The sequence below is a fragment of the Suncus etruscus genome, chromosome 16 (genome assembly GCF_024139225.1).
Source record: "Suncus etruscus isolate mSunEtr1 chromosome 16, mSunEtr1.pri.cur, whole genome shotgun sequence".
NCBI classification, from domain to species: domain Eukaryota; kingdom Metazoa; phylum Chordata; class Mammalia; order Eulipotyphla; family Soricidae; genus Suncus; species Suncus etruscus.
In genome coordinates, this window is record NC_064863.1 from 57178392 (window position 1) to 57201825 (window position 23434).

Below are 23434 nucleotides of genomic sequence, written 5' to 3' on the forward strand. Positions count from 1 at the left end.
AGCACATCTTACAATAGTAAGTAATTTAGGTTCTTTATCTCCCAGAGAAATCAGACAAAGGCTGCACTTTTGAAACCACACCTTTGTCTAGTTTCTTCTTTGCCCTTTCCTGTTTCTCATTCTCTTGAAAGATTTTTTTTTCCTCTTGAATTGTTGGTCAATAAGTCATTGAACTAAGAACCCCTATCAAAGACTAAATTTATTGACTTCATGTTAAACCAGAATAAATTAAGCCTTTTTCAGTTCCAATATATGCATTCTTTGCCAAGATAAGTGACCACATATTTTCAATTTCCATAACATAGCCACAGGGAAAAAAATTGACAAAATTATATGAAAAAGTGTTTTTGAGAATACAGTGTTATATTTCCAATGGTGATATTTGTGTATAAATTACTGTAGTTTTATTAAAATTAAGAGAAAAAAACTATAATAAATAAACAGTTGTTGATATTTGAAATTCAAATGGTTTGGGAGACACCCTGGGGTGCTTCGGGCTTCATTCTGGCTCTGAACTCAGAGATTACTTCTGGAGCTCAGAACATCATATTGGGTACCAGACATCAGACTTTGTGCTAGCACATACTAGGCAATCTCCCTATGCTCACTACTATGGTTTTGTTCCCAAAAAGATTTCTACTAGAAAATTATATCAAGATTAGTTGAAATAGGTATGAAGTTAATGTTTTGTTTTGATATTAAAAATTATAAAAATTTAGTGCATAAATATTGTCAGTATATTGCAGTCACCATTTTAAAAATGAACTTATATTTAACAGTAATTAATAAAATTTTATAAAAATATACAATTATAAAGGTACATAATATCTAATTATCTCACAAAATCTAATAATATCTATATCATTTGTAGAATAGGAGAGAAAGACAATATTGGAGGACCACACTCATCTGTGGAATATAATAAAAATAAGGAAATAAACAGTCCACAGTGGAAACAAATACTGAGATATTATCAATGAAACAGTAAACTGAAGTTGTAAAATATTTTTGGTTGGTATTGTTCCCTGGAATAGTGGGAGAGAGTTATTAACACCATGGTGATAGTTAATTAAATTTTATAAATTTATACACTCTTTTTGTTTTTTTTGTTTTGGGGCCACACCTGATGATGCTCAGGGGTTACTCCTGACTATGTGCTCAGAAATTGCTCCTGACTTGAGGGACCATATGGGATGCCAGGGGATCAAACTGTGGTATGTGTAAGGCCACTGCTCTGACCCAAATTTATACACTCTTGAAAGTAAAAAAAAAGAAAAAACCCATAATATGTGATCTTAATAAAATTGATTAAAAATGCATAAGAATTCCTAACATTGATTACAAAAATTTGTATAATAAACTTTAAATAAATATAGGGAAAATAGAAAATAATTCAATGGTAGTAGAATGATTTCAATATCCCATCTTTAGTAATGAATAGATATAGATAGAGAATCAATGAATAGGAGACTTAAACATTATAGTTGGGTCTAAAAGGACATGGATAGGACATTTCATTTCATTAAATAGGGCCATCATACATGTTATTCTCAAGGGTTCATATAACATCTTCTATGACAGACCCCATGTCTAGCTTAAAATAAGTCCTAAGAAATTTAAGAATATCAATATATAGCAAGTTTTTTTCTGACCACAATGATAGCAAATGAAAATTAAAATATTTATTTATTTATAAAATATTTTTGAACAACCAATGAATATAATTTAAAACTAGAATGTAAAATACCAAGCCATGCAGAAAAAGCAGTTCTATGTAGGAAATTTAAAATTTAATAAAAAAAGAAAATTCATGGTGCTAAAAACTACATTGTGAAAAAATTAAAATTCTCAAATAAATAGCTTAAAATTATATCCCAAAGAAGTAAAAAAAGAATACTAAAATGAGGAATAATAATAAGTAATACTATAAATAAGGAAAATTAGGGTAAATTAGAAAATGGAGGAAAACAACTAATATAGTAGAACTAATAAGACTAGAAAAAGTTTCTAAAGCTTTGATGACACAGTGTTTCAATTATAAACACTTAAACAACTTTGGAAATAAAAGTGCTATTTACCGGTTTTTAACCTACCTAAATGTCATTATTTTTCTATTGTCAATTCAGAAAATAAATAGTACAATGAGTTAAGTTTCATAGTGCTCTCATCATCTTTTAATTGTGTGTTTGGGGGGGGGGGTGTTGCCCAAACCCAGTAGCAAGCTGCGGAGGTTACTCTTGTCTCTTGTGCTTAGAAATTACTCCTGTTATGTCAGACTCAGAGAACTGTATGGAATGTCGGGATTCGAACCAGAGTCAGCCACTTGAAAGGCAAATTTATCCTACCTGCTGTACTATTTCTCCAGTCCCACATCTTTTTTTTTTGTTTGTTTTTTGGGGGGGACACACCCAGTAACCAGGGGTTACTCCTGGCTATGCACTCAAAAATTGCCCCTGGCTTGGGGGGATCATATGGGACGCTGGGGGATCGAACTGCGGTCTGTCCTACGCTAGTGCTTGCAAGGCAGACACCTTACCTCTAGCGCCACCTTCCCGGCCCCCAGTCCCACATCTTTTTTGTTTTGTTTTGTTTTTTTTGGGTCACACCCGGTGACGCTCAGGGGTTACTCTAGGCTATGTGCTCAGAAGTCGCTCCTGGCTCGGGGGACCATATGGGACACCGGGAGATCGAACCGCGGTCCATCCAAGGTTAGCACAGGCAAGGCAGGCACCTTACCTCTAGCGCCACCGCCCGGTCCAGTCCCACATCTTTTAATTAAAATATAATATCCATAACTAGCTATAAATAATTACATTAAGTACCTTTTCTTTTTTTCCAGAATAACTTTCAAATATTAAGGAACATATTCTAGGCTAATACATTTTATTGGGCTTTACTAAAAAAATACATCTATTCCTGGATGTAATTTTTATAAAAAAAATTACACACAAAAACAATTAGATTCTTTGCTTTTACTTTCTGTTATAAAAAAATTTATCTTGTCTAATAAACATTAAAAAATTAGAAACAACTTGAGAAATATATGTTTTCAAGGGAAATAAAAATATTAGAGAAATTGAGACTGGAGCAATAGAGCAGTGGTATGGTATTTGCCTTGCATGTGGCTGACCCAGGACAGACAGCAGTTCACTCCCTATGTCCAAATGGTCCCCCAACCCAGGAGCAATTTCTGAGCACATAGCCAGGAGCATCACTGGGTGTGACCCAAAATAAAAAAAATTAGAGAAATAAATAAATTTGAGATTATCAAAAAATGTACATATACACCCTTGTATATGAATCTTTATCATATACAATATGATGTAAAACAATATATGTAAAGAAAATATTTTAAACCTAATTTTGTGTCAAATAATATTAAAAAAATAACCTAGGGGTACAAATCAAAAATTAAAAGAAGGCATAATATTTCTTTCTTTTTTTTTTTTGTTTTGTTTTTTGGACCACACCCGGTGACGCTCAGGGGTTACTCCTGGCTATGCGCTCAGAAGTTCCTCCTGGCTTGGGGGACCATATTGGATGCCAGGGGATTGAACCGCGGTCGGTCCAAGGCCAGCGCAGGCAAGGCAGGCACCTTACCTCTAGCGCCACCGCCCGGCCCCTATTTATTTCATATATATATATACTTTTAATTTAGTCACTGTTAAATTACAAAATTAGTCATTATTGGGTTTCAGATATACACAAAGTTTTAACAGTAATTCCTTCATCATTGTCCAGTTCCCTCCCCCAATCTCCCTTATACATATTTGCCTCCCACTTATCAGTCTGTTTCTACAAGAACTATTCTTTTTTTTTATATATTTAAATTTTTTTCAGTATGGTTTTTAGGACTTTACTGATAGGGTTTTATACATAATACTTTACCAGCTTTCAGCACAAACTCCTCCACCCTGTTAAATGTTTCCCTCCACTATAGACATTGTTCCCTTGCTGTCCTATCCTTCAGCTCCCTCAAATGGCTTGTTACCTACTGAATAACAATTCATTTCCAGAACACATGTTCCTTATAGTACTATATACAGTAACTAAAATTTGGAAACAATTCAAGTATACAAGACACTATCCTACCTATACACAATGAATTATTAGTTGGTCATACGGAAATCCTGAAATTTGCTCCTCCATGGAGATATGTAGAAAGTATCATGCTGAGTAAAGTTAGTTAGGAGAGATACTATCACAGAATGATCCATCTCATATGTGTGATATAAGGAAATAGAATGGTGAAATAAAGAATACTCAAAGACAATGCAAACAAGGTTTGTTGTTTTGTCTGGGGGACACATATAGCTAGGGTTAGAGCTCACTCTTAAATTGGTGCTCACGAGTCACACCTGGCTGAGCTCTGGGGACTCCAGGTCAGCTACATGCATTGCAGTTGCTTGCCTGTTAGACTATCTATCTGATCCATCTACATTCTATTGAACATGGCATTATTCTAAAATATTACAAAAATTACATTGTTAAACTCTTACAATAACATAACTTATATTCTATATTATCCTCATTTTACAGAAGAAACTGAGGCTTGATGATGTTAAGTCCCTATAACAATCCCACTCAAAGTGCAGTAGGAAAAATTTTTATAAACTCAAGACTTTCATCAGCTTACCATTCTCTCAATTTGATGACTTCTTTCTGCAAATTCTCTGGAGGTTCTTATCCCATAATTTTCTCTGTACTTTATATTGGTGACTTTATAAGATGCAAGAAAATAGAATGATTTGTCATCTAAAAGGTAAAGATAAACAGAAAATCCATGTTGAAATGATTGTCTAATTCTTCACCATCATATCACCATATGGTGATATGATCTAGTTTATTTCTTTTTATTATCAAAAATGTATTGCAGATATTTCTTTTTTTTTCTTTTCTTATTTATTTATTTTGGTTTTTGGTCACACCTGGTGGCTTTCAGGGGTTACACTTGGCTCTGCACTCAGAAATCGCACTTGGCAGGCACTAGGGACCATATAGGATGCTGGGATTCGAATCACTGTCTGTTCTGAATTGGTTTCTTGCAAGGCAAGCACCCTACCTCTGTGCTATATCTCTCTGGTCCTATTGCAGATATTCCTAAAACATTTTACAAGTCCACATTGCATTCAGCTAAATTGTAAAAGTTAGAACCTAAAAGATTTTCTCAAAATACATTACAACAAAAATTTTGTGTAATTAGACATGCAAAGTTAAGTGTGATGTAACTGATAAAAGTTATTGCCAAAAATCATGTAACTTCCTTGGAACAGCAAGATAATATAGAGGAATGACAATGACACTAGTTTGCAAGTGGCTGACCTGAGTTTGATCCCCAGAACCACAAGAACCTGAGCGTAAAGCCTATTTTCTTCTATTCCTAGTATACTATTGAAATTATGAATACCAAGGGCAATATTTCTAATGTCTAATGACTTTTATTGAAGCCTTTTTACCTTGATTTCTTTACACTCATAACCATGTTCATTGAAATTTCTTTTACTGTACGAAAATATCAGTTGTCTCAGAGAAAAAATAATATTTCTACTTCTATCCCTAGCCATCCAGACCTATTCTTGGCCTTATTACATTAAATAATAAATTCTAGATAAGACTAATTTTGATAACTTCAATCATGAACTATTTATAATACAAGATAAGCTAAGGCACATTTACATTTTTCAGCCTCATTGCTTATTTGTAATTTATTGCTCTTAAGTTTATTTGTATCAACTTCTAGTGAATTTAAATAGTTGTAAGTTTTAACTTATTGGCATATACTATCAAGATATTGGAGCCATTTAAGCTTTATAACGTTTAATAATTAATGAATGACTATTAATGTTTATCTCCAGATCATATAGTTATGATGAGATTCAATTCTCTTTAGGGATTTAAAGGTACTATATATTGAATAGGCATCTTAAACAGAAATAATAATCATTTACCTCTTCATATTTCATGGTCTGTCTACTTCCTATAATTTTTTGAACAGATTCATAATCTATAGTTAGCCACGTTTAGCATCATATTTCTAGGGCTCAATATTTTTTGGGGGGGTTTTGGGCCACACCCGTTTGATGCTCAGGGGTTACTTCTGGCTAAGCACTCAGAAATTGCCCCTGGCTTGGGGGGACCATATGGGACGCGGGGGAATCGAACCACGGTCCTTCCTTGGTTAGTGCTTGCAAAACAGACACCTTACCTCTAGTGCCACCTCTCTGGCCCCTTGACCCTCATTTTTAACCACAACAACTTATTAATCGTTTTGATCTCTCTTGAGAATACATATCCTTTAAGATTCAATTTACTAGTTGTCTCTCCTCCTACCTAGACCATAAGAATTTAATAGCAGTGTATATTTAATTTGATGTTCATTAAATAAATTTTAGAACCCAATACATTGGCATTGTATATGAAATAATTATTTGTTGATGGTTGATAGCTTATATGTTAGCTTTGTAACAAAAGCTGTCATTAGTATTTCTTTGAATTAGTATCTTCTCTTTATGTAAGCTCTCATTTTTATAGTTCTCTCCAGGAAGACTTTTTTTGTTTTGTTTTGTTTTTGTTTTGTTTTTTGTTTTTGGGTCACACCTGGCTGCGCTCAGGGATCACTCCTGGCTCTACGCTCAGAAATTGCTCCTGGCAGGCCTAGGGGACCATATGGGATGCCGGGATTTGAACCACGGTCCTTCTGGATGCAAGGCAAATGCCTCACCTCCGCACCATCTCTCCAGCCCCTCCAGGAAGTAAACATTTTAATAACTATTATTTTGGACTTTATTTTATTCATTATTTGGTCATAACAGCAGTGTGCAGAACTTTGGCTCAAGAATTACTCCTGGAAATGCCCCAATTTTTAACTTATATATTTTATAGAACATTCTATTAAGCAGATATAGAAGAGGTAAAAATGTATAACTATCTGGGTATGTAGAGAGGTCCTTCTAAATTAAAAATGACAGGTTAGTGTTCTTAGTAACATGCGTCTAAAATATGGTGTCAAATTGGGACAGATTTGAGAAATTTCTGTATTCCACTCATGGCCCTAAAGCTTTATTTAGCGAGGACCAGTGGGGACTTTTCCTCAGCAGTAGGTCCAACTCTTCTTGTGAAAAGAGAAAAGTTAAGAAAATCTCTAGACCCCTACTAATGATCATCACTAGGCCTATCTCCCAGCTATCTATCTTAAGTGGTTTCTATCCTACCTTTGCCCTTTACTGTTTGCTTCAATATGGAATTCCTCTAAATTTCTATTGTAATTATGACTCATAAATCAAAATCTGTACACATAAAGGTGGCACTCAGTTCTCAAGAATAAACCTGTTATTATACTTTTATCTTTTGCCTAAAATGCCCTTTCTTGTAATGCTTTGTGTTTGTTTCTACAAAGGTTTCTATATGTTCTAATCCTTTCTAAGGCATTCCTTTTTACTGGGGAAATAATCTATGAACCATTTAGACTTATAAGAATTTCATAACTTGGGGCTGGAGAGATAGCATGGAGGTAAGGCATTTGCCTTGCATGCAGAAGGTCGGTGGTTCGGATCCCGGCATCCCATATGGTCCTCCGAGCCTGCCAGGAGTGATTCTGAGCTTAGAGCCAGGAGTAACCCCTGAGTGCTGCTGGATGTGACCCCCTCAAAAAAACCCCAAGAATTTCATAACTTGCTACTAGACTAACTCATGAAGAGCTCTATTTTACATATGTCACATTATAATAATAACCTGTATGTTTTAGTAAGCCAGAAAGTCAACTATTTAAGAGAAAGTGCTGATGAACTTTTTTTTTTAATTACCCAGGCCACCCTAGAGGTGCTTAGAGGCCTACAGTACTTTATGCACTGATTCTCAGGAACATAAGTACTTCACCTAATGATACCTTGGAACACATAGTTCTAGGAATGGAACAGTATTCAACTGTTTTCATGGCAGTTGTATTATCTCACTAGTCCCAAAAATATATATTTATTTACTGTATGAAGTAAGCTTCATGAGATGAAAGATGTAGCACAGAGTTCAATAATTAATGTAACTATAATTTAATGTCACCAAAATATTAGTAATTAGAATGTCAATATCATGCAAATGACATTTTTATATAACAGAATTTCAAGATATTAAGTCATGGCACATTTAGGCAATAGAAATATGACCTGAATACTTACCCTCAACAACAAAATGAGCAACGATACCAATTGCAATTCCTATGATTGCTACAATTGCTAAAGTGAAAATAGCAAGCCGAATGGAGTCCCAATATTGCTGCTGTTTTCTTTGATATTCAATTTGTGAGTAGTGAGCGTCTTCAAATTCAAGTGGTCTGTGACAACAGAAATAAAAAGGAAAGACATTTAAAAAAATGTCCTTCTAGGGGCCAGAGAGATAGCACAGTGGTAGAGTATTTGCCTTGCATGCAGAATCCCGGTATCCCATATGGTCCCCTGAGCCTGCCAGGAGCACTACACAGGAGTGTAGAGCCCCTGAATACTGCTAGATGTGACCCAAAAACAAAAACAAACAAAAAAATGTCGTTCTATTCCCTCCACTTGTTGTTTCTCTATGCAAATAGTACATATACTAAACAAAAATACAGTTTTGGATCTTGAAAGGATCTTGAAAGGAACATAAGTCACCTATTGTATACATTTACCCAAGACACTAGCTACAGTATAAATTTTGGTTAACTTTTATTGACATTCAAATAAGAATGTTAATGTTCAGTTAATTCAGTTAACAATATCTTCCTTCTACTTTTTTTTTTTTTATTGCTTTTTGGACTACACCCATTGACGCTCAGGGGTTACTCCTGGCTATGTGACCAGAAATCACTCCTGGTTAGGGGTACCATATGGGACATCGGGGATCGAACTACAGTACATCCTAGGTTAATGCATCCAAGACAAATGCCCTACCACTTGCGCCACTGCTCCGGCTTCAACCCTTCTACATTTTGTATGATATTTTTCACCATTTGAAATTTGGTTGGTAAAATAAAAATTCAATTTTAAAAAGTTTGTTTTTAAAACTTAAATAAGAGAGTTTAATAAGAAAATTTTAAAGTCATATAATAATATCTGGTTTTACTTAATTAGAAGTACTGTATTTTCCGGCGTGTAAGATGACTTTTGAAACAAAAAATAGTCAACTGAAAATCGGGGGTCATCTTATATGCCGAGTATATCCCGAAAAATGTTTCAATATGCTGCTAAACAAAAATTATCTGAATATTGCCACAAAACAAATTTTCCAACTCAATCCTGCACCAATCACTGCAAGGCTGCTCGGACTGCCTCTCTAACTCAGCCAATCCAAGCAGGTTTTTTATGCATGCAAATTAGACAATGTTCTGGACCCGAATCTACACTGTCAAAAGCCTGCTCAGATTGGCCAGAGTCAAAGTGGAAATCTATTACAGTATAACCTTTGAACCTTTCCTTGTTGTGATTGGCTCACTGTGGTACATACAGTTGCAGCACAGGAACGTTCTGTCTGATACAGTGAATATAGGCCTAATCCTATGTTTTAACTGCAAAATTAGGGGGTCGTCTTATACACCCAGTCATCTTATACGCCGGCAAATACGGTATAATATTTTAATATGATACTATATAAGTCACCTATTTTCTCTTAGTTAATTTAAAAGCAGTGATATTACTTTTGAAGAATTAATAATATTATTTGCATTTTATTGGGATCCCCCAATGGTAACACAAATTGTGAACTGTATTTGATAAGAGTCAGGTCTTATTACTGCTTCTAGTTGACTCTTGCCCTGTCTTACTTCTGTTCTCGCCACCTATAATATCTTCAGTCAATTTAATTATCTTTTTCCAGTTTGAAAGTTGGTATTTACTTTATTTTCCTAACTTTTATATAAAATACAAAGTCTGTAGAAAGATGCTAGTAAGATAGTTTTGTATGTTTTTTTGTTATGTTTTGGTTTGGTTTTTGGGCCACACGGCAGCGCTCAGAGGTTATTCATGGCTTTCTGCTCAGAAAACGCTTCTGGCAGGCTCTGGAGACCACATGAAATGCTGGAATTTGAACCGCTGTCCCTTTGCATACAAGGCAAACAAACACCTTACCTCCATGCTATCTCTCCGGCCCAGTTTGCTATGTTTTTTTTATTTGTTTACTTATTTATTTATATTCAGTACCACACAAGACTATTCAGAAATCACAACTGGCTCTGCTTTTAGGGATGACTTCTGGTGGGGCTTAAGGGACATAGGCAGTATTGGAAATCAAACATGGTTTGACTGCATACAACCAACATAGGTGCTCTATCTTTCATCCCAACTTTTTGGGTCAATTTTTATTTTAGTTTTATCTAACAGATATTTCTAATGAATTTATTTATTAAATGTAGTCATAGAAAGCAACTGGATTAGTTCAAACTACGTTATAATGTTCATAAAATTTTCTAGAATAATTTAGGTATAAATAACAGAGACTTTGCACTTAGGACACAATTTAAATGGGGGTTTAGACAGATACATGTGGCTACAGTTATTAATATAAAATGCAATTTATATCTTGGGGCTGGAGAGATAGCATGGAGGAAGGGTATTTGCCTTGTATGCAGAAGGACGGTGGTTTGAATCCCGGCATCCCTGGGCCTGCCAGGAGCGGTTTCTTAGCGTAGAGCCAGGAATAACCCCTAAGTACTGCCGGGTGTGACCCCTAAATCAAAAAAACAAAAAACTAAAAAAATGCAATTTATATCCAATGGAACAAATTTATTAAAAAGAGAAATGGGGCTGGAGAGAAAGCATATGAGTAGGGCTTTTTCCTTGCATATGGCCAATTTAGGTTCGATCCTTGATACCCTATATATTTTCCTATGCTTCTCCAGCAGTAATCCCTAATGCAGAGCAAGGAAAAAGCCCTGCTTTACAGTCAGGTGTGGCCCAAAGACAAAATTAAAAGATTTAAAGAGAAAACAATTAATGTGGAGGAAGGCAATGAGTGTCAGGAGATTTTATCAAGAAGTTTACATGAATAAACTTGAGTAATAATTCACTAGGTATTGGAAGTCAGGAATGAAGTATTAGGTCATCTGTTCTGCATATATGAGGCCCCAGGGGCCTTCATGCATACATAGAGTTTTCACTAAAAGAAAGTTTTTTTTTTTAAGTAGAGATTTCATGTGTTTCTTTTTCCCACGTCAAGAAGGGAGGGAGGGAGGGAGGAAGGAAGGAAGGAAGGAAGGAAGGAAGGAAGGAAGGAAGGAAGGAAGGAAGGAAGGAAGGAAGGGAGGGAGGGAGGGAGGGAGGGAGGGAGGGAGGGAGGGAGGGAGGGAGGGAGGAAGGAATAAAAAAGGAAGTAAGGGAGGAAGGAAGAAAAAAAGGAAGGGAGGAAGGAAGGAAGGGAGGAAGGAAGGAAGGAAGGAAGGGAGGGAGGGAGGGAGGAAGGAAGAATGGAAGGAAGGAAGGTAAAATTTGTGAAACAGCAGCAATCATTACTGATAATTAGTACTAAAAATATGGTATTTGCCCTCAGAACTTAGTCTTTTAAGCATTGTTCTCCATAGAACTCTTTAACATCAGTTGCTTGAAAGAGAATGTGATCATGCTTGTTGGGCTGGACACGTACAAAAAGCTGGCATTAACTTTGTAAGATATGGGACTTTCAGTAAATGTTTTAAAATTGAGAACTTAGGGTCCAGAGTGGTGGCACAAGTGGTAAGGCACATGCCTTGCTTGTGCTACTAGAATGGACCAGGGTTCAATCCCCTGGGGTCTCACATGGTTCCCCAAGCCAGGAGCAATTTCTGAGTTAATATCCAGGTGTAATCCCTGAGCATCACTGGGTGTGGGCCAACAAACAAACAAATAAAAAAATAAAAGAGAGAGATAACTTAAATAATCAAGGATATATAGATAAGGTATAACTCTTCCTCTGAGTTAAGAATTCTTTAAACTTAGAATTCATTTTGAAGATTCACCAGAGAGATAGTAAGCCTGTTAAAGCTAAAGTAGGGGCCGGAGTGTTGGCGCAAGTGGTAAGGAATCTGCCTTGCCCACAGTAGCCTAGGACTGACGTGGTTCCATCCCCCAGTCCCATATGGTACCCCAAGGCAGGAATGATTTCTGAGTGCATTGCCAAGAGTAACCCCTGAGTGTCAATGGGTGTGGCACAAAACAAAACAAAACAAAAAAGCCAAAGTAATAGAGTAGCGAGGAAGAGGTGAATTTGGCAGCAATTCTTATTTGTTATTAATTTTTAAATTAATATCTTTATTTAAGCACCAGGGTCACAAACATGTTGTAGCTGAGTTTCAGTCATAAAAAGTACACTCCCCTTTACCAGTCAGCTTTCCCACCACCAATGCCCCCCATCATTTATCTGATTGCTTAACAGTGAGTGGGACAAGGCAAGAATTTTATGTTCCCAGGTAGACGAGTGATTCTAGGCACCTGACATGGATTTGACTTCCAGAACTATATTGTTCCCTTGTCACCAGCAAGGGAAGTTTCCAAGTAGTCCCTTAGTACTGCTAAAGCCTAGGCAATCCTTATTCTGCATAGTTGGAATAATATTTAATTCTAAAGCCTTGCATCAAACTTTCTGCCTTATAGACTAAGGACTGCTGATTGAGGGTCTAAGTTTTCTGTACATTTTTTGGAAGCACCCACCAAACTCTACCCCCAAAATACACAAAATAGAAAACTTAGTCACAAAATTTTGTGAAGAAAACAACAGTAAGAGCTGAATGAGAATCTTTTACACACTTTCTACAATTTATATATACACACAGTTCTTAAATATACTTAAGCACTTTATTTTATTTTCCTTCAAGAGTAGGAAGGATACTTATTTGATTTAACATACAGTTGACAATGCTTAAGCAAAACAAAGGAACAGAAGAACTATTCCAAATAAAGATTTAGATTAAAAACTCCTGGAGAAAAAAATGATCACTAATCTAATAGATAAAAATGATTTGCTATTAAAATAGTCATTGCTATTAAGATAGTACAAGTGCTAATGTGCTTTCTTTGGACTCAGTTCAACCCAATTTGATTCCCATCATTGCAAATGGTCCCCTAAGCATTTCCAGGAATAATTCCTGAGCCAAAGTTCTGCACACTGCTGTTATGACCAAATAATAAATAAAACCAAGTCCAAAGTAATAGTTATTAAAATGTTTACTGTTCTTAGAATAAAAATACTTCCTAGAGGGGCTGGAGAGATGGTGCGGAGGTGGGGCGTTTGCCTTGCATGCAGAAGGACGGTGGTTCAAATCCCGGCATCCCATATGGTCCCCTAGGCCTGCCAGGAGCAATTTCTGAGCGTAGAGCCAGGAGTGATCCCTGAGCGCAGCCAGGTGTGATCCAAAAACCAAAACCAAAACAAAACAAAAAAAAATCTTTCTGGAGAGAACTATAAAAATGAGAACTTACATAAAGAGAAGACACTAATTCAAAGAAATACTAATGACAGCTTTTGTTACAAAGCTAACATATAAGTTATCAACCATCAACAAATAATTATTTCATATACATTGCCAATGTATTGGGTTCTAACATTTATTTAATGAACATCAAATCAAATATACACTGCTATTAAATTCTTATGGTCTAGGAGGAGAGACAACTAGTAAATTGAATCTTAAAGGATATGTATTCTCAAGAGAGATCAAAATGATTAATAAGTTGCTGTGGTTAAAAATGAGGGTCAAGGGGCCAGAGAGGTGGTGCTAGAGGTAAGGTGTCTGCTTTGCAAGCACTAACCAAGGAAGGACGCGGTTCGATCCCCCGGCATCCCATATGGTCCCCCCCAACCCAGGGGCAATTTCTGAGTGCTTAGCCAGGAGTAACTCCTGAGCATCAAATTGGTGTCCCCCCCCCCCCAAAAAAAAGAAAAATGAGGGTCTATGTATTGGGTGAGAAGAAAAGGACTGCTTGGAAGAGAAAAGAAATCCTCTCTATGAAGGAAACAAAAAAAAGGGATGACAAAAAATGTATTATGGATAGAATGAATGTATCTCTGTTTTCTGCTGATACAAAAGGTATAAATCACTTGTCTTGGAGAATAAAATTTCCACTTTGTCATTTAAAAATTTATTATGGAGAAGCAATAGTAAATCAAAGAATATTTTCTGGTTTAAACTTCCATTAATAAAATAATATTTTAGTTTCTTTAGCACAAAATAATTCCTTTTATATCCCTAGAGATAACTCCTGTTATATTTTGCTTAAATCTGAGCATATGCTGCCATTTCATTCTTGTTACCTAGTTATGAAAATTACTAAAATGTATAAAAAGGCATGTATTTAGAAAGCCAGTCTTAACCTTTTTATATAGTTTCACAAAAGTTCCATTCAAAAGAGCAAGTGTGACATGAAATAAACTCCCAATCTCCAAAATGCTTCTCATATAGGTGGAAAATTAAGTCTAAAGTTGTGTACTCTTTCAGAGGTGGGCTGTTTGATAGTAAGTAATTTTAGTAAGTACATAAATGCTTGACTCTTCTGAATAATTACTATTCATGACCACTACTTGTTGTATGAGCCATATGGTTAATATAATAAAGATGACCGACTATTAAAATATGATACTCAGACATTCATGGAGGGCCAGAGAGATAGTATGGCTAGTAAGGCCATTGCCTTGCATGCCTTGCATGTGGCCAAACCTGGTTTAATCTTCAGCATCCCATATGGCCCTCAGAGTGCCACCATTCATAGATAGATAGATAGATAGATAGATAGATAGATAGATAGATAGATAGATAGATATATCACAGTATATTTTGTTTTCATAAAAAAGATATTTGATATATATGTGACAGATATTTGTTGTTACTTCTCAAAATTAATAAGGCTAATAAAAGAAAATTTAAAAAAATATTTCACATATTTTGGATGGAGACTGGGAAGTAAGAAGCGGTTAAGAAAATATTAATGGGCTGAGTGATAGCACAGCGGTAAGGCTTTTGCCTTTCATGTGGCCAACACTGGATAGATGGATGGTGATTTGAATCCTGGCATCCCATATGGTCCCCCGAACCTGCTAGGAGCGACTTCTCAACACAGAGCCAGGAATAACTCTTGAGTGCCACCAGGCATAACCAAAAAAAGCAAGAAGAAAAAAAAAAGCTATATTGATGGATTAAGTAGCCAAATTAGTTTTGTTTATTGCAGTAAACATTTGTATATGCTTTTATTTTATGGGAAGGCTATAGCCATTTGAATAAACAAGACTCAGAAACATTGTAGTGATAGCACTGGTATTTTTATTGATGGAGGGATTTCATTGGATTTAAAACAATTTCAAAGAATAAATATGTAAATCAAAATACTCTGAAAAAAGTACCTTCGTTTTGATCCAAGGTATATGAGGGCAGAGTTAAAATATGTCATGATTATGAATGACTATAGACGCATAAAGAATAAGCGAAGTGGCATGAATATTGGGAAATTCTAAGTATGAGTTAGTCATCAGATCTATCTTCCTTATCATCAAGAAGTGACTCATTTGACTAGCAATGGATAAGAACTAAATTGAATTGTGTGATCAGAAATTTCACAGTGTTCTACTCCTTTATAAGAACATATGATAGCTCTATACATTGGTGTTGGAATAATAACTTTGTTAAACTCAATTTACATAATGTAATATTGTGTAAAATATGTAGAAAATTTCAGGATACTTTTAATAAATATTAAAGGTGTTTTTAATCACTTAAATTTTTGGAGTTGGAGAAATAATACAAGATGTTAAAGGAATTGCCATGCATGCACTGAACTCTCGTTCAATCCCATTCAACACATATAGTTCCCAGTGCACTGACAGGATGTTCCCTTAACACAGAGCCAAAAATAAGCCCCGAGTATAACATGTTGACCCAAAACAACAACAAAAAATAAATTTTAGAAAGCTTTTAGGCTGTGAAGACGAGATCTAGTGCCAAATCCATCCCTCTTTTTGAATAGTTGATCTTTGAAAGCATATTGTAAACACTCAGAAACAACTTTATGTTATGGTACCAGAGCAGTGGCTCTAGCGGTAAGGCATCTGTCTTTCAAGCTCTAGTCTAGGACGGACCACAGTTTGATCCCTCAGCAGCCCATATGGTGCCCCAAGCCAGGAGCGATTTCTGAGCGCATAGCCAGGAGTAACCTCTGAGCGTCAATGGATGTAGTCCCAAAACAAAAACAAACAACTTTATGTTATGATGTCAATTTCATCTTTATCTTTCCAAAACTTTATTGATTGATTGATTGATTGTTTTTTGGGCAACACCCAGTGGTGCTGAAGGGTTACTCCTGGCTCTGCACTCAGAAATTACCCCTGGCAGGCTGGGATGGAATGCAGGGAATGGAACGGGTCAGCCGTATGCAAGGCAAATGCCCTACAGCTGTGCTATCTCTTGACCCTCATCTTTGAAATAAGTTATAAAACTAAAAATATTTAGCATTAAGAATATTTGTTCATAAAATGTAATAATCATTCTATATTTTAAATGCCTTTCAAAATTATATACCATTATCTTAAAAATCTTTTGCTTGTTGATGACTACAAAATTTTTCTTAGAATATTCCACTGTCTAAAGAAAATTCAGTGGGTTATATATCCAAGTGTATCAATAATAAAATATATTAGGTTGAGTATCTACATTTTGACATTTTAACAATTATTTGTATAGAAATTTCGAACCTATTCCCTGTCTCAAGATTTCTGTTGTCATCAGGAAGAATTGAGCAAGAAAAATCTAAATCCAATTATAAAGTGTAAATAAGATAATGAATAAAATTTAAATAAAAAGAAAACAATATAATCAAAGAAAGTATCTCTACTTTTCTAAGCTATGAGCTTGGAAAGGAAAAAGAAAGATATTTGAGAAAAAGTACTATAAGCAATGTGAAATAGGAGTAAATTTTGTATTTGCAAAATAAGAAGGTCAATGTGGCCAGCATGAAGTATGCAACCAGAGACAAAATATGACAAGGTCAGAAAAAGATACCAATTCATAACATAGAGTTATGAAGTTCTTGTGAACACCACAAGAAGTTCTATATAATGAATGAGAATAGAAATAAATTATACGTGAAGTCATCATTATTAGAGTTTTGGCCAATGATGAGATAATTCTTTTAAAAGGAGCTGGGGGACATGAGAGAAGTCTGGGAAACTGGTTAAAAGTGTTACTATAAACGTTCAGGTGAATATTATAGTGGCTTACTAATAAGTACTAACTTATTAGCAATGAGAGTTGTGTAATTAGATTCAAAATGCATTTTGAAGTTTCTGCTTACAGAGTTGCTAAGAGTTGTTGAAGAATGTAAAAATATGTGAACCGTCTCAAAATAATATCTATGGAACTTTAACATATAAAAACTCTTTAAAATAGATATGTACTGTGATAGAGAGGCTGTAACTCTCCTAGTATGTAATATTCCCCAACTGACACACCTTGAGATTACCAGCAGGCAAGTTTGCCCAAAGAGTCTTAGTGACACTTTCAAGAGTTTCACCATGAACTGCTTTATATTAACATACAAATTCTTTGGCATATCCCCTAAGATTCCTGGTAATTGTGTCTTCAAGCCAATCTTTACACATCTATCACATTGCATTTTCCAGCATTAGATGCCTTTCATCCAGTTGGAACATTTTCTAATAACCACTATAGAGATTTTTAGCCTTTCAGCAGGCTGAGATTCTAGTGATAGATTCGCAGAGAGATTCAACTACTGAGATTTTAGTGGTAGATGTTAGATCTTTAGATGGATAATCTATGACAAAGTAGTTGTGTGCATGAAGAGGAATGCCATGAAATGAAGCAAGTTGAAGCCTCTTTAACGAATAGTATTGAGAAAACTAAATTTGTAAAAATAATGTAAAAATAATTAAACGGAATCCATATATGATAGCAAACAATAAACTGAATGTAGATAAAAACTTATAGATTAGACCAAAACCATAAAATATATTGAGAAAAACATAGGCATAATGATCTGAAAATAAGCGGAGTCTTCAACCTTTATCTTAATTATGGAATTTGCACAATCTGAAACATCACAATTCTGGAACTGTACAACATTAATTTAATGTAAAAGAAAATTAGGATGAAAAAATTTCATAAATATTCATGAGCAACCAATCCCTGGAATGCCATGCATAAACATAACAATTGTACTAAGGAAAAATACAAATAGACAAAATGAGTTCAAAGAAAACTTAAATTGATTGCCCCTAAATTTTTATATCGACGCAGAAGTATTATAAATGATAAAAAAGAGAAAATATACTTATTAGAAAGACAAAAGATTTTTATATAAATATAGATGGAATACTCAGCATGGTATTGGAATAAAGAAAGACCCTCAGATCAGTGGAATAGGCTTGAGTACTCAGAGAATGTTCCCCAGACATACAATCACCGAATTTTTGATAAAGGAGCAAGAAATCCTAAATGGAGCAAAGAAAGCCTCTTCAACAATTGGTGTTGGCACAACTGGCTAGCCACTTGCAAAAAGCGAACTTAGACCCCCAGATAACATCATGTACAAAGGTAAAATTCAAAAAGATTAAAGACCTCGATATCAGAACTGATACCATAAGGTATATAGAACAACACGTAGGTAAAACACTCCATGATATTTACACTAAAGGCATCTTCAAGGAAGAAACTGCACTCTCCAAACAAGTGGAAGCACAGATTAACAGATGGGAATATATTAAGCTGAGAAGCTTCTGCACCTCGAGGAAAATTGTGCCCAGGATACAAGAGCCACCCACTGAATGGGAGAAACTATTCACCCAATACCCATCAGATAAGGGGCTAATTTCCAAAATATACAAGGCACTGACAGAACTTTACAAGAAAAAAACATCTAATCTCATCAAAAATGGGAGAAGAAATGGACAGACACTTTGACAAAGAAGAAATTCAAATGGCCAAAAGGCACATGAAAAAATGCTCCACATCAATAATCATCAGGGAGATGCAAATCAAAACAACTGTGAGGTACCACCTCACACCCCAGAGATTGGCACACATCACAAAAAATGGAACAAGCAGTGTTGGCGGGGATGTGGAGAGAAAGGAACTCATATCCACTGCTGGTGGGAATGCCGTCTAGTTCAACCTTTCTGGAAAGTGATATGAGATTCCTCCAAAAACTGGAAATTGAGCTCCCATACGATCCAGCTATGCCACTCCTAGGAATATATCCTAGGAGCACAAAAATACAATACAAAAATCCCTTCCTTACACCTATATTTATTGCAGCATTATTTACCATAGCAAGACTCTGGAAACAGCCAAGATATCCTTCAACAGATAAATGGCTAAAGAAACTGTGGCATATATACACAATGGAATATTATGCAGCTGTCAGGAGAGATGAAGTCATGAAATTTTCCTATACACGGATGTACATGAAATCTGTTATGCTGAGTGAAATAAGTCATAGATAGAGAAAGACACAGAATGGTCTCACTCATCTATGGGTTTTAAGAAAAATGAAAGACATTCTTGCAATAATTTTCAGAGACAAATAGAGGAGGGCTGGAAATTACAGCCCACTTCATGAACCTCACCACAAAGAGTGATGAGTTTAGTTAGAGAAGTAACTACATTGCGATCTATCCTAACAATGAGAATGTATGAGGGAATAGAAAGCCTGTCTAGAGTACGGGTTCGGGCGGGGTGGGGAGGAGGGATATTTGGGACATTGGTGGTGGAAATGTTGCTCTGGTGATGGGGTGTATCCTTTTATATGACTGAAACCCAACCACAATCATGTTTCTAATCAAGGTGTTTAAATAAAAAATATTATTAAAAATATAACATACTTGCTGTTTGACCATTAAAAAATGAAAAAAAAATTAAACAAGCAAAAAACAGGAGGAGTCCTTCTAGAGGTTATAAAAATCAGTTTAGGAAAAGAGGAAAAAAGGAAGGAAAACATAAAAATAATACAAAAATATCAACCCCTCAAATTTTTTTGATTATTAATATAAAATATGGATATTACCACATTAAACCTCTGATTCACAAATTTCCAATATTATCTAAACATAAGTACATAACTTTATGTCGAACTGCAGTAATTAATAAGAAGTATAATAAATTTCTAAAATAAAATATAAGAAAAACCTCTGATCTGATGTTTTCTTTAGTTCCCTGAAACTAAAAACAATGTACTTATACTATCTAACAGTAATAATATTTTTTTGCTAGGCTTTAAGGTGATAGGGCACTTAATTGACTCAATTATGAGCCAGGAACTTCTATTAAATATAGAAAAGGAAACTTGAAAAGAATATGCTAAATTACAGATCACTATGCCTTCCATATGCCATTTAGTTGAATGATTCCATACTGAATCCATCCTTCCTTGTTAATTTTTTATTTTCTTTTGTTTTTTATTTTATATATTTTCCAAAAGCTACTCAGAAAATGTCTTCATTAATTCATCAGTTTATTTAAACCAAATATTTTTATTCATACTCATTTAAAAGCACAAAAAATTCTTAAAATTCATATTTTGCTACTTATATCTAGATCTGGTTGAATAACTTAGGGAAACAAAAGTGAATTAAAATAGACTTACTAACTACTAAATAATCATAAGATGCTAAGCACATATATTCATGATAAATATGTTGTATATTTATTATTATTAAACATTTTACTACACCATTTTAAAAAAATCACTATTTTTCTCTGTTAAAGACCAAATAGCAATGTAAATACCATTAGTTAAAATAAATCTAAATTTTGGGGGACCAGGATTATTGTTTGGTTGTTGTCTTTATTGCTGTGGTGCTTTTTGGGTTTTTAGTTTGAAGTTTTTTTTTTTGTATTGTTGTTATGTTTTTCTTCCTTTTTTTCTTTCTTCTCTTAAACCGATATTTATAGCCTCTAGAAGGACTCCTCCCATTTTTTGCTTGTTTGATTTTGCCCCCCACCCTTTTCTTCTTTCCTTCAAACAGAACCACATAACTTGAACCATTTTGATCTGCCTCGCAAATTGAGGGGGAAATAATGGCAGGTCCCAAGACCACACAGTCGTATGAACATTGAGTAGAAATAAAAAATGATCAGACTTAGGTACCAAATCCAAAGCCAATAACAGGATGGATACTCAATCTACAACAAGCTAGACAAGAGAGGACCACTTATACTAGCAGCTAAGGGGGCAAGGGAGGAGGGATATGGGACGCAATTTGGGATTGGGAGAGAGGGAGGACAACATTGGTGGTGGGAATGCCCCTGATTCAATGTCACTATATACCTAAACTTTTATTGTGAATGATTTGTAATCCACTTTGGTCAAAATGAAAATTATTATAAAAAATAAATCTGAATTTTCATTAAATACCAGCTTTGTATGATATATAGCATTTATATATAGATGCATGTTGCATAGGAAATAGAACATATGATTGCCATGGGATTTCTAGTTAATTAAATAGCTAAATATATATATATATATATGTATCTTAAAATCATAATTGTTTTCGCATAGCAAGTAGGCGTTTGCCTTGCCTGCAGGGAATCCAGATTCAAACCTAGGCATCCCATATGGTCTTAAGAGTGATTCCTGAGGGCAGAGCCAGGAGTAACCCCTTAGCACTGCTGAATGTGGCCCAAAAATAAAATATAAAATAAAATAAACTCATAATTGTTTTTGATAATAGACCATTCTTCATTAAGACTTTTGTTTGACTAGTATAAAAATTTACATTATAGTGCTGTTTTGCAATTCAGTTCAGAGGGAGGAGCTATGATTAAGATATAAATGTCCTAGATAAAAGAGATCAACAATGGTCTCATTTGCAACTAATATAATTTACATACTAAATAAACAAGATTAACATGTCCTGGAATCTTTGCCACATATTTGAAGGCCCTATATGAAAGAAGTAATGAGTAGGTTACTGTGCTACATGCCAAGAAGTTTGAGAGCATTTAATTCTTAGAATTTCCATGTCAAATGCTGAGTTGCTATATCTTTTCCAAATTAAAGTCTCAAATGACCCAAATGCTATTAAATTTATTTTATTAAATTTTTCAAATAGCAATTATTTTTACTTTGTAGTTACAAGTTATATTATTGCTCCTCAGCCTTTTGACTAAGATCAACTGAAGTTACAAGTATATATTAAGGGGCCATTGAAACTTAATTGTTACAGTTAGATCATCTCATTCACAGAAGATGCCATATACAAACCATGGAATCACATATAGTAATTGAATTAAACTTCTATACATTACAAAAATAATTTACAGATTGCATTTAAACAATGCAAATATTATATTTTTCTACAAAATACCTAAATTACTCAAGTTTTAGTTGCTTAATAAATGCCATTTATATTTGTATTTGTTATATACAATATAATTTTCAGTTGGTATAACAACATGGGTACATAAATATAATTGGCTTGCTAAATATATTATTGCTATTAATTTGCTATGTACAATTTTTATTGTTCTATTTTAGAGATTTTTTTGTTTGTTTGAGGGTCCTACCTTGTGATGTTTAGGAGACTACTTTCATCTCAGTGCTCAGGGGTCACTCACAGTGGTCCTAAATGGGTTGAAGGGGTATTCATTTTATGAATTCAACCCAAGGCTCTTTATTTTATTTTATTTATTCTTTTTTATTTTGGGGCCACACCTGTTGACACTCAGGGGTTATTCCTGGCTATGTGCTCAGAAATCGCACCTGACTTGGAGACACCAACCATATGGGATGCCCGGGGATCAAACCACGGTCTGTCCTAGGCTAGTGCTTGCAAGGCAGATGTCTTACCTCTAGCGTCACCACTCTGGCCCCAATCCAAGGCTCTTTAAATTATAGCTGTTTGAGTTAACTTCCCACTCATATTTGCTAAATTATAAAGTAATTTATAGGACCAGAAATATAGTGCAAGAGGTTGTTAGTGTGCCATGAATATAAAAGACCTGGATTCAATACCTGGCAATGCATATATATGGTTGGTTATCTAAACACCACCAGTACACCAGGAGTGATGCCTGAGTACAAAGTCAAAAGTAAGTCCAAGAATTATCATATGTAGCCAACCCCCTATTAATAATAATAATAATAAATATATAAATAATGTATATAACTATTAGAGAAATATATAAATAGTTTATAAAATTTTACATAGATAAAGAAATTCTGGATATGCTTATTGCATTTCAATTAGATTTCATACTTCTTCATTCCATAAACATCAGAAATTTACTGATATATTTTTTTTTTGGTTTTTGGGTCACACCCGGCAGTGCTCAGGGGTTATTCCTGGCTCCAGGCTCAGAAATTGCTCCTGGCAGGCACGGGGGACCATATGGGGCGCCGGGATTCGAACCGATGACCTCCTGCGTGAAAGGCAAACGCCTTACCTCCATGCTATCTCTCCGGCCCCTAAGAAATTTACTGATATTTTTAAGAAAACT

General features: G+C 34.9%; 1 protein-coding gene across 1 annotated transcript in view; it reads right to left on the reverse strand.

Moving 5' to 3' along the window:
- Positions 1 to 23434, reverse strand: part of LOC126032159 (transmembrane protease serine 11F-like) — a 74283-nt gene that overhangs the window by 42848 nt on the left and 8001 nt on the right. The window contains exons 2-3 of the mRNA XM_049789853.1: positions 8172 to 8326; positions 4637 to 4755 (exon numbers count right to left, since the gene is read on the reverse strand). Coding sequence (XP_049645810.1) covers positions 4637 to 4755; positions 8172 to 8326 — 274 coding nt within the window. The remainder of the gene's footprint in view (positions 1 to 4636; positions 4756 to 8171; positions 8327 to 23434) is intronic.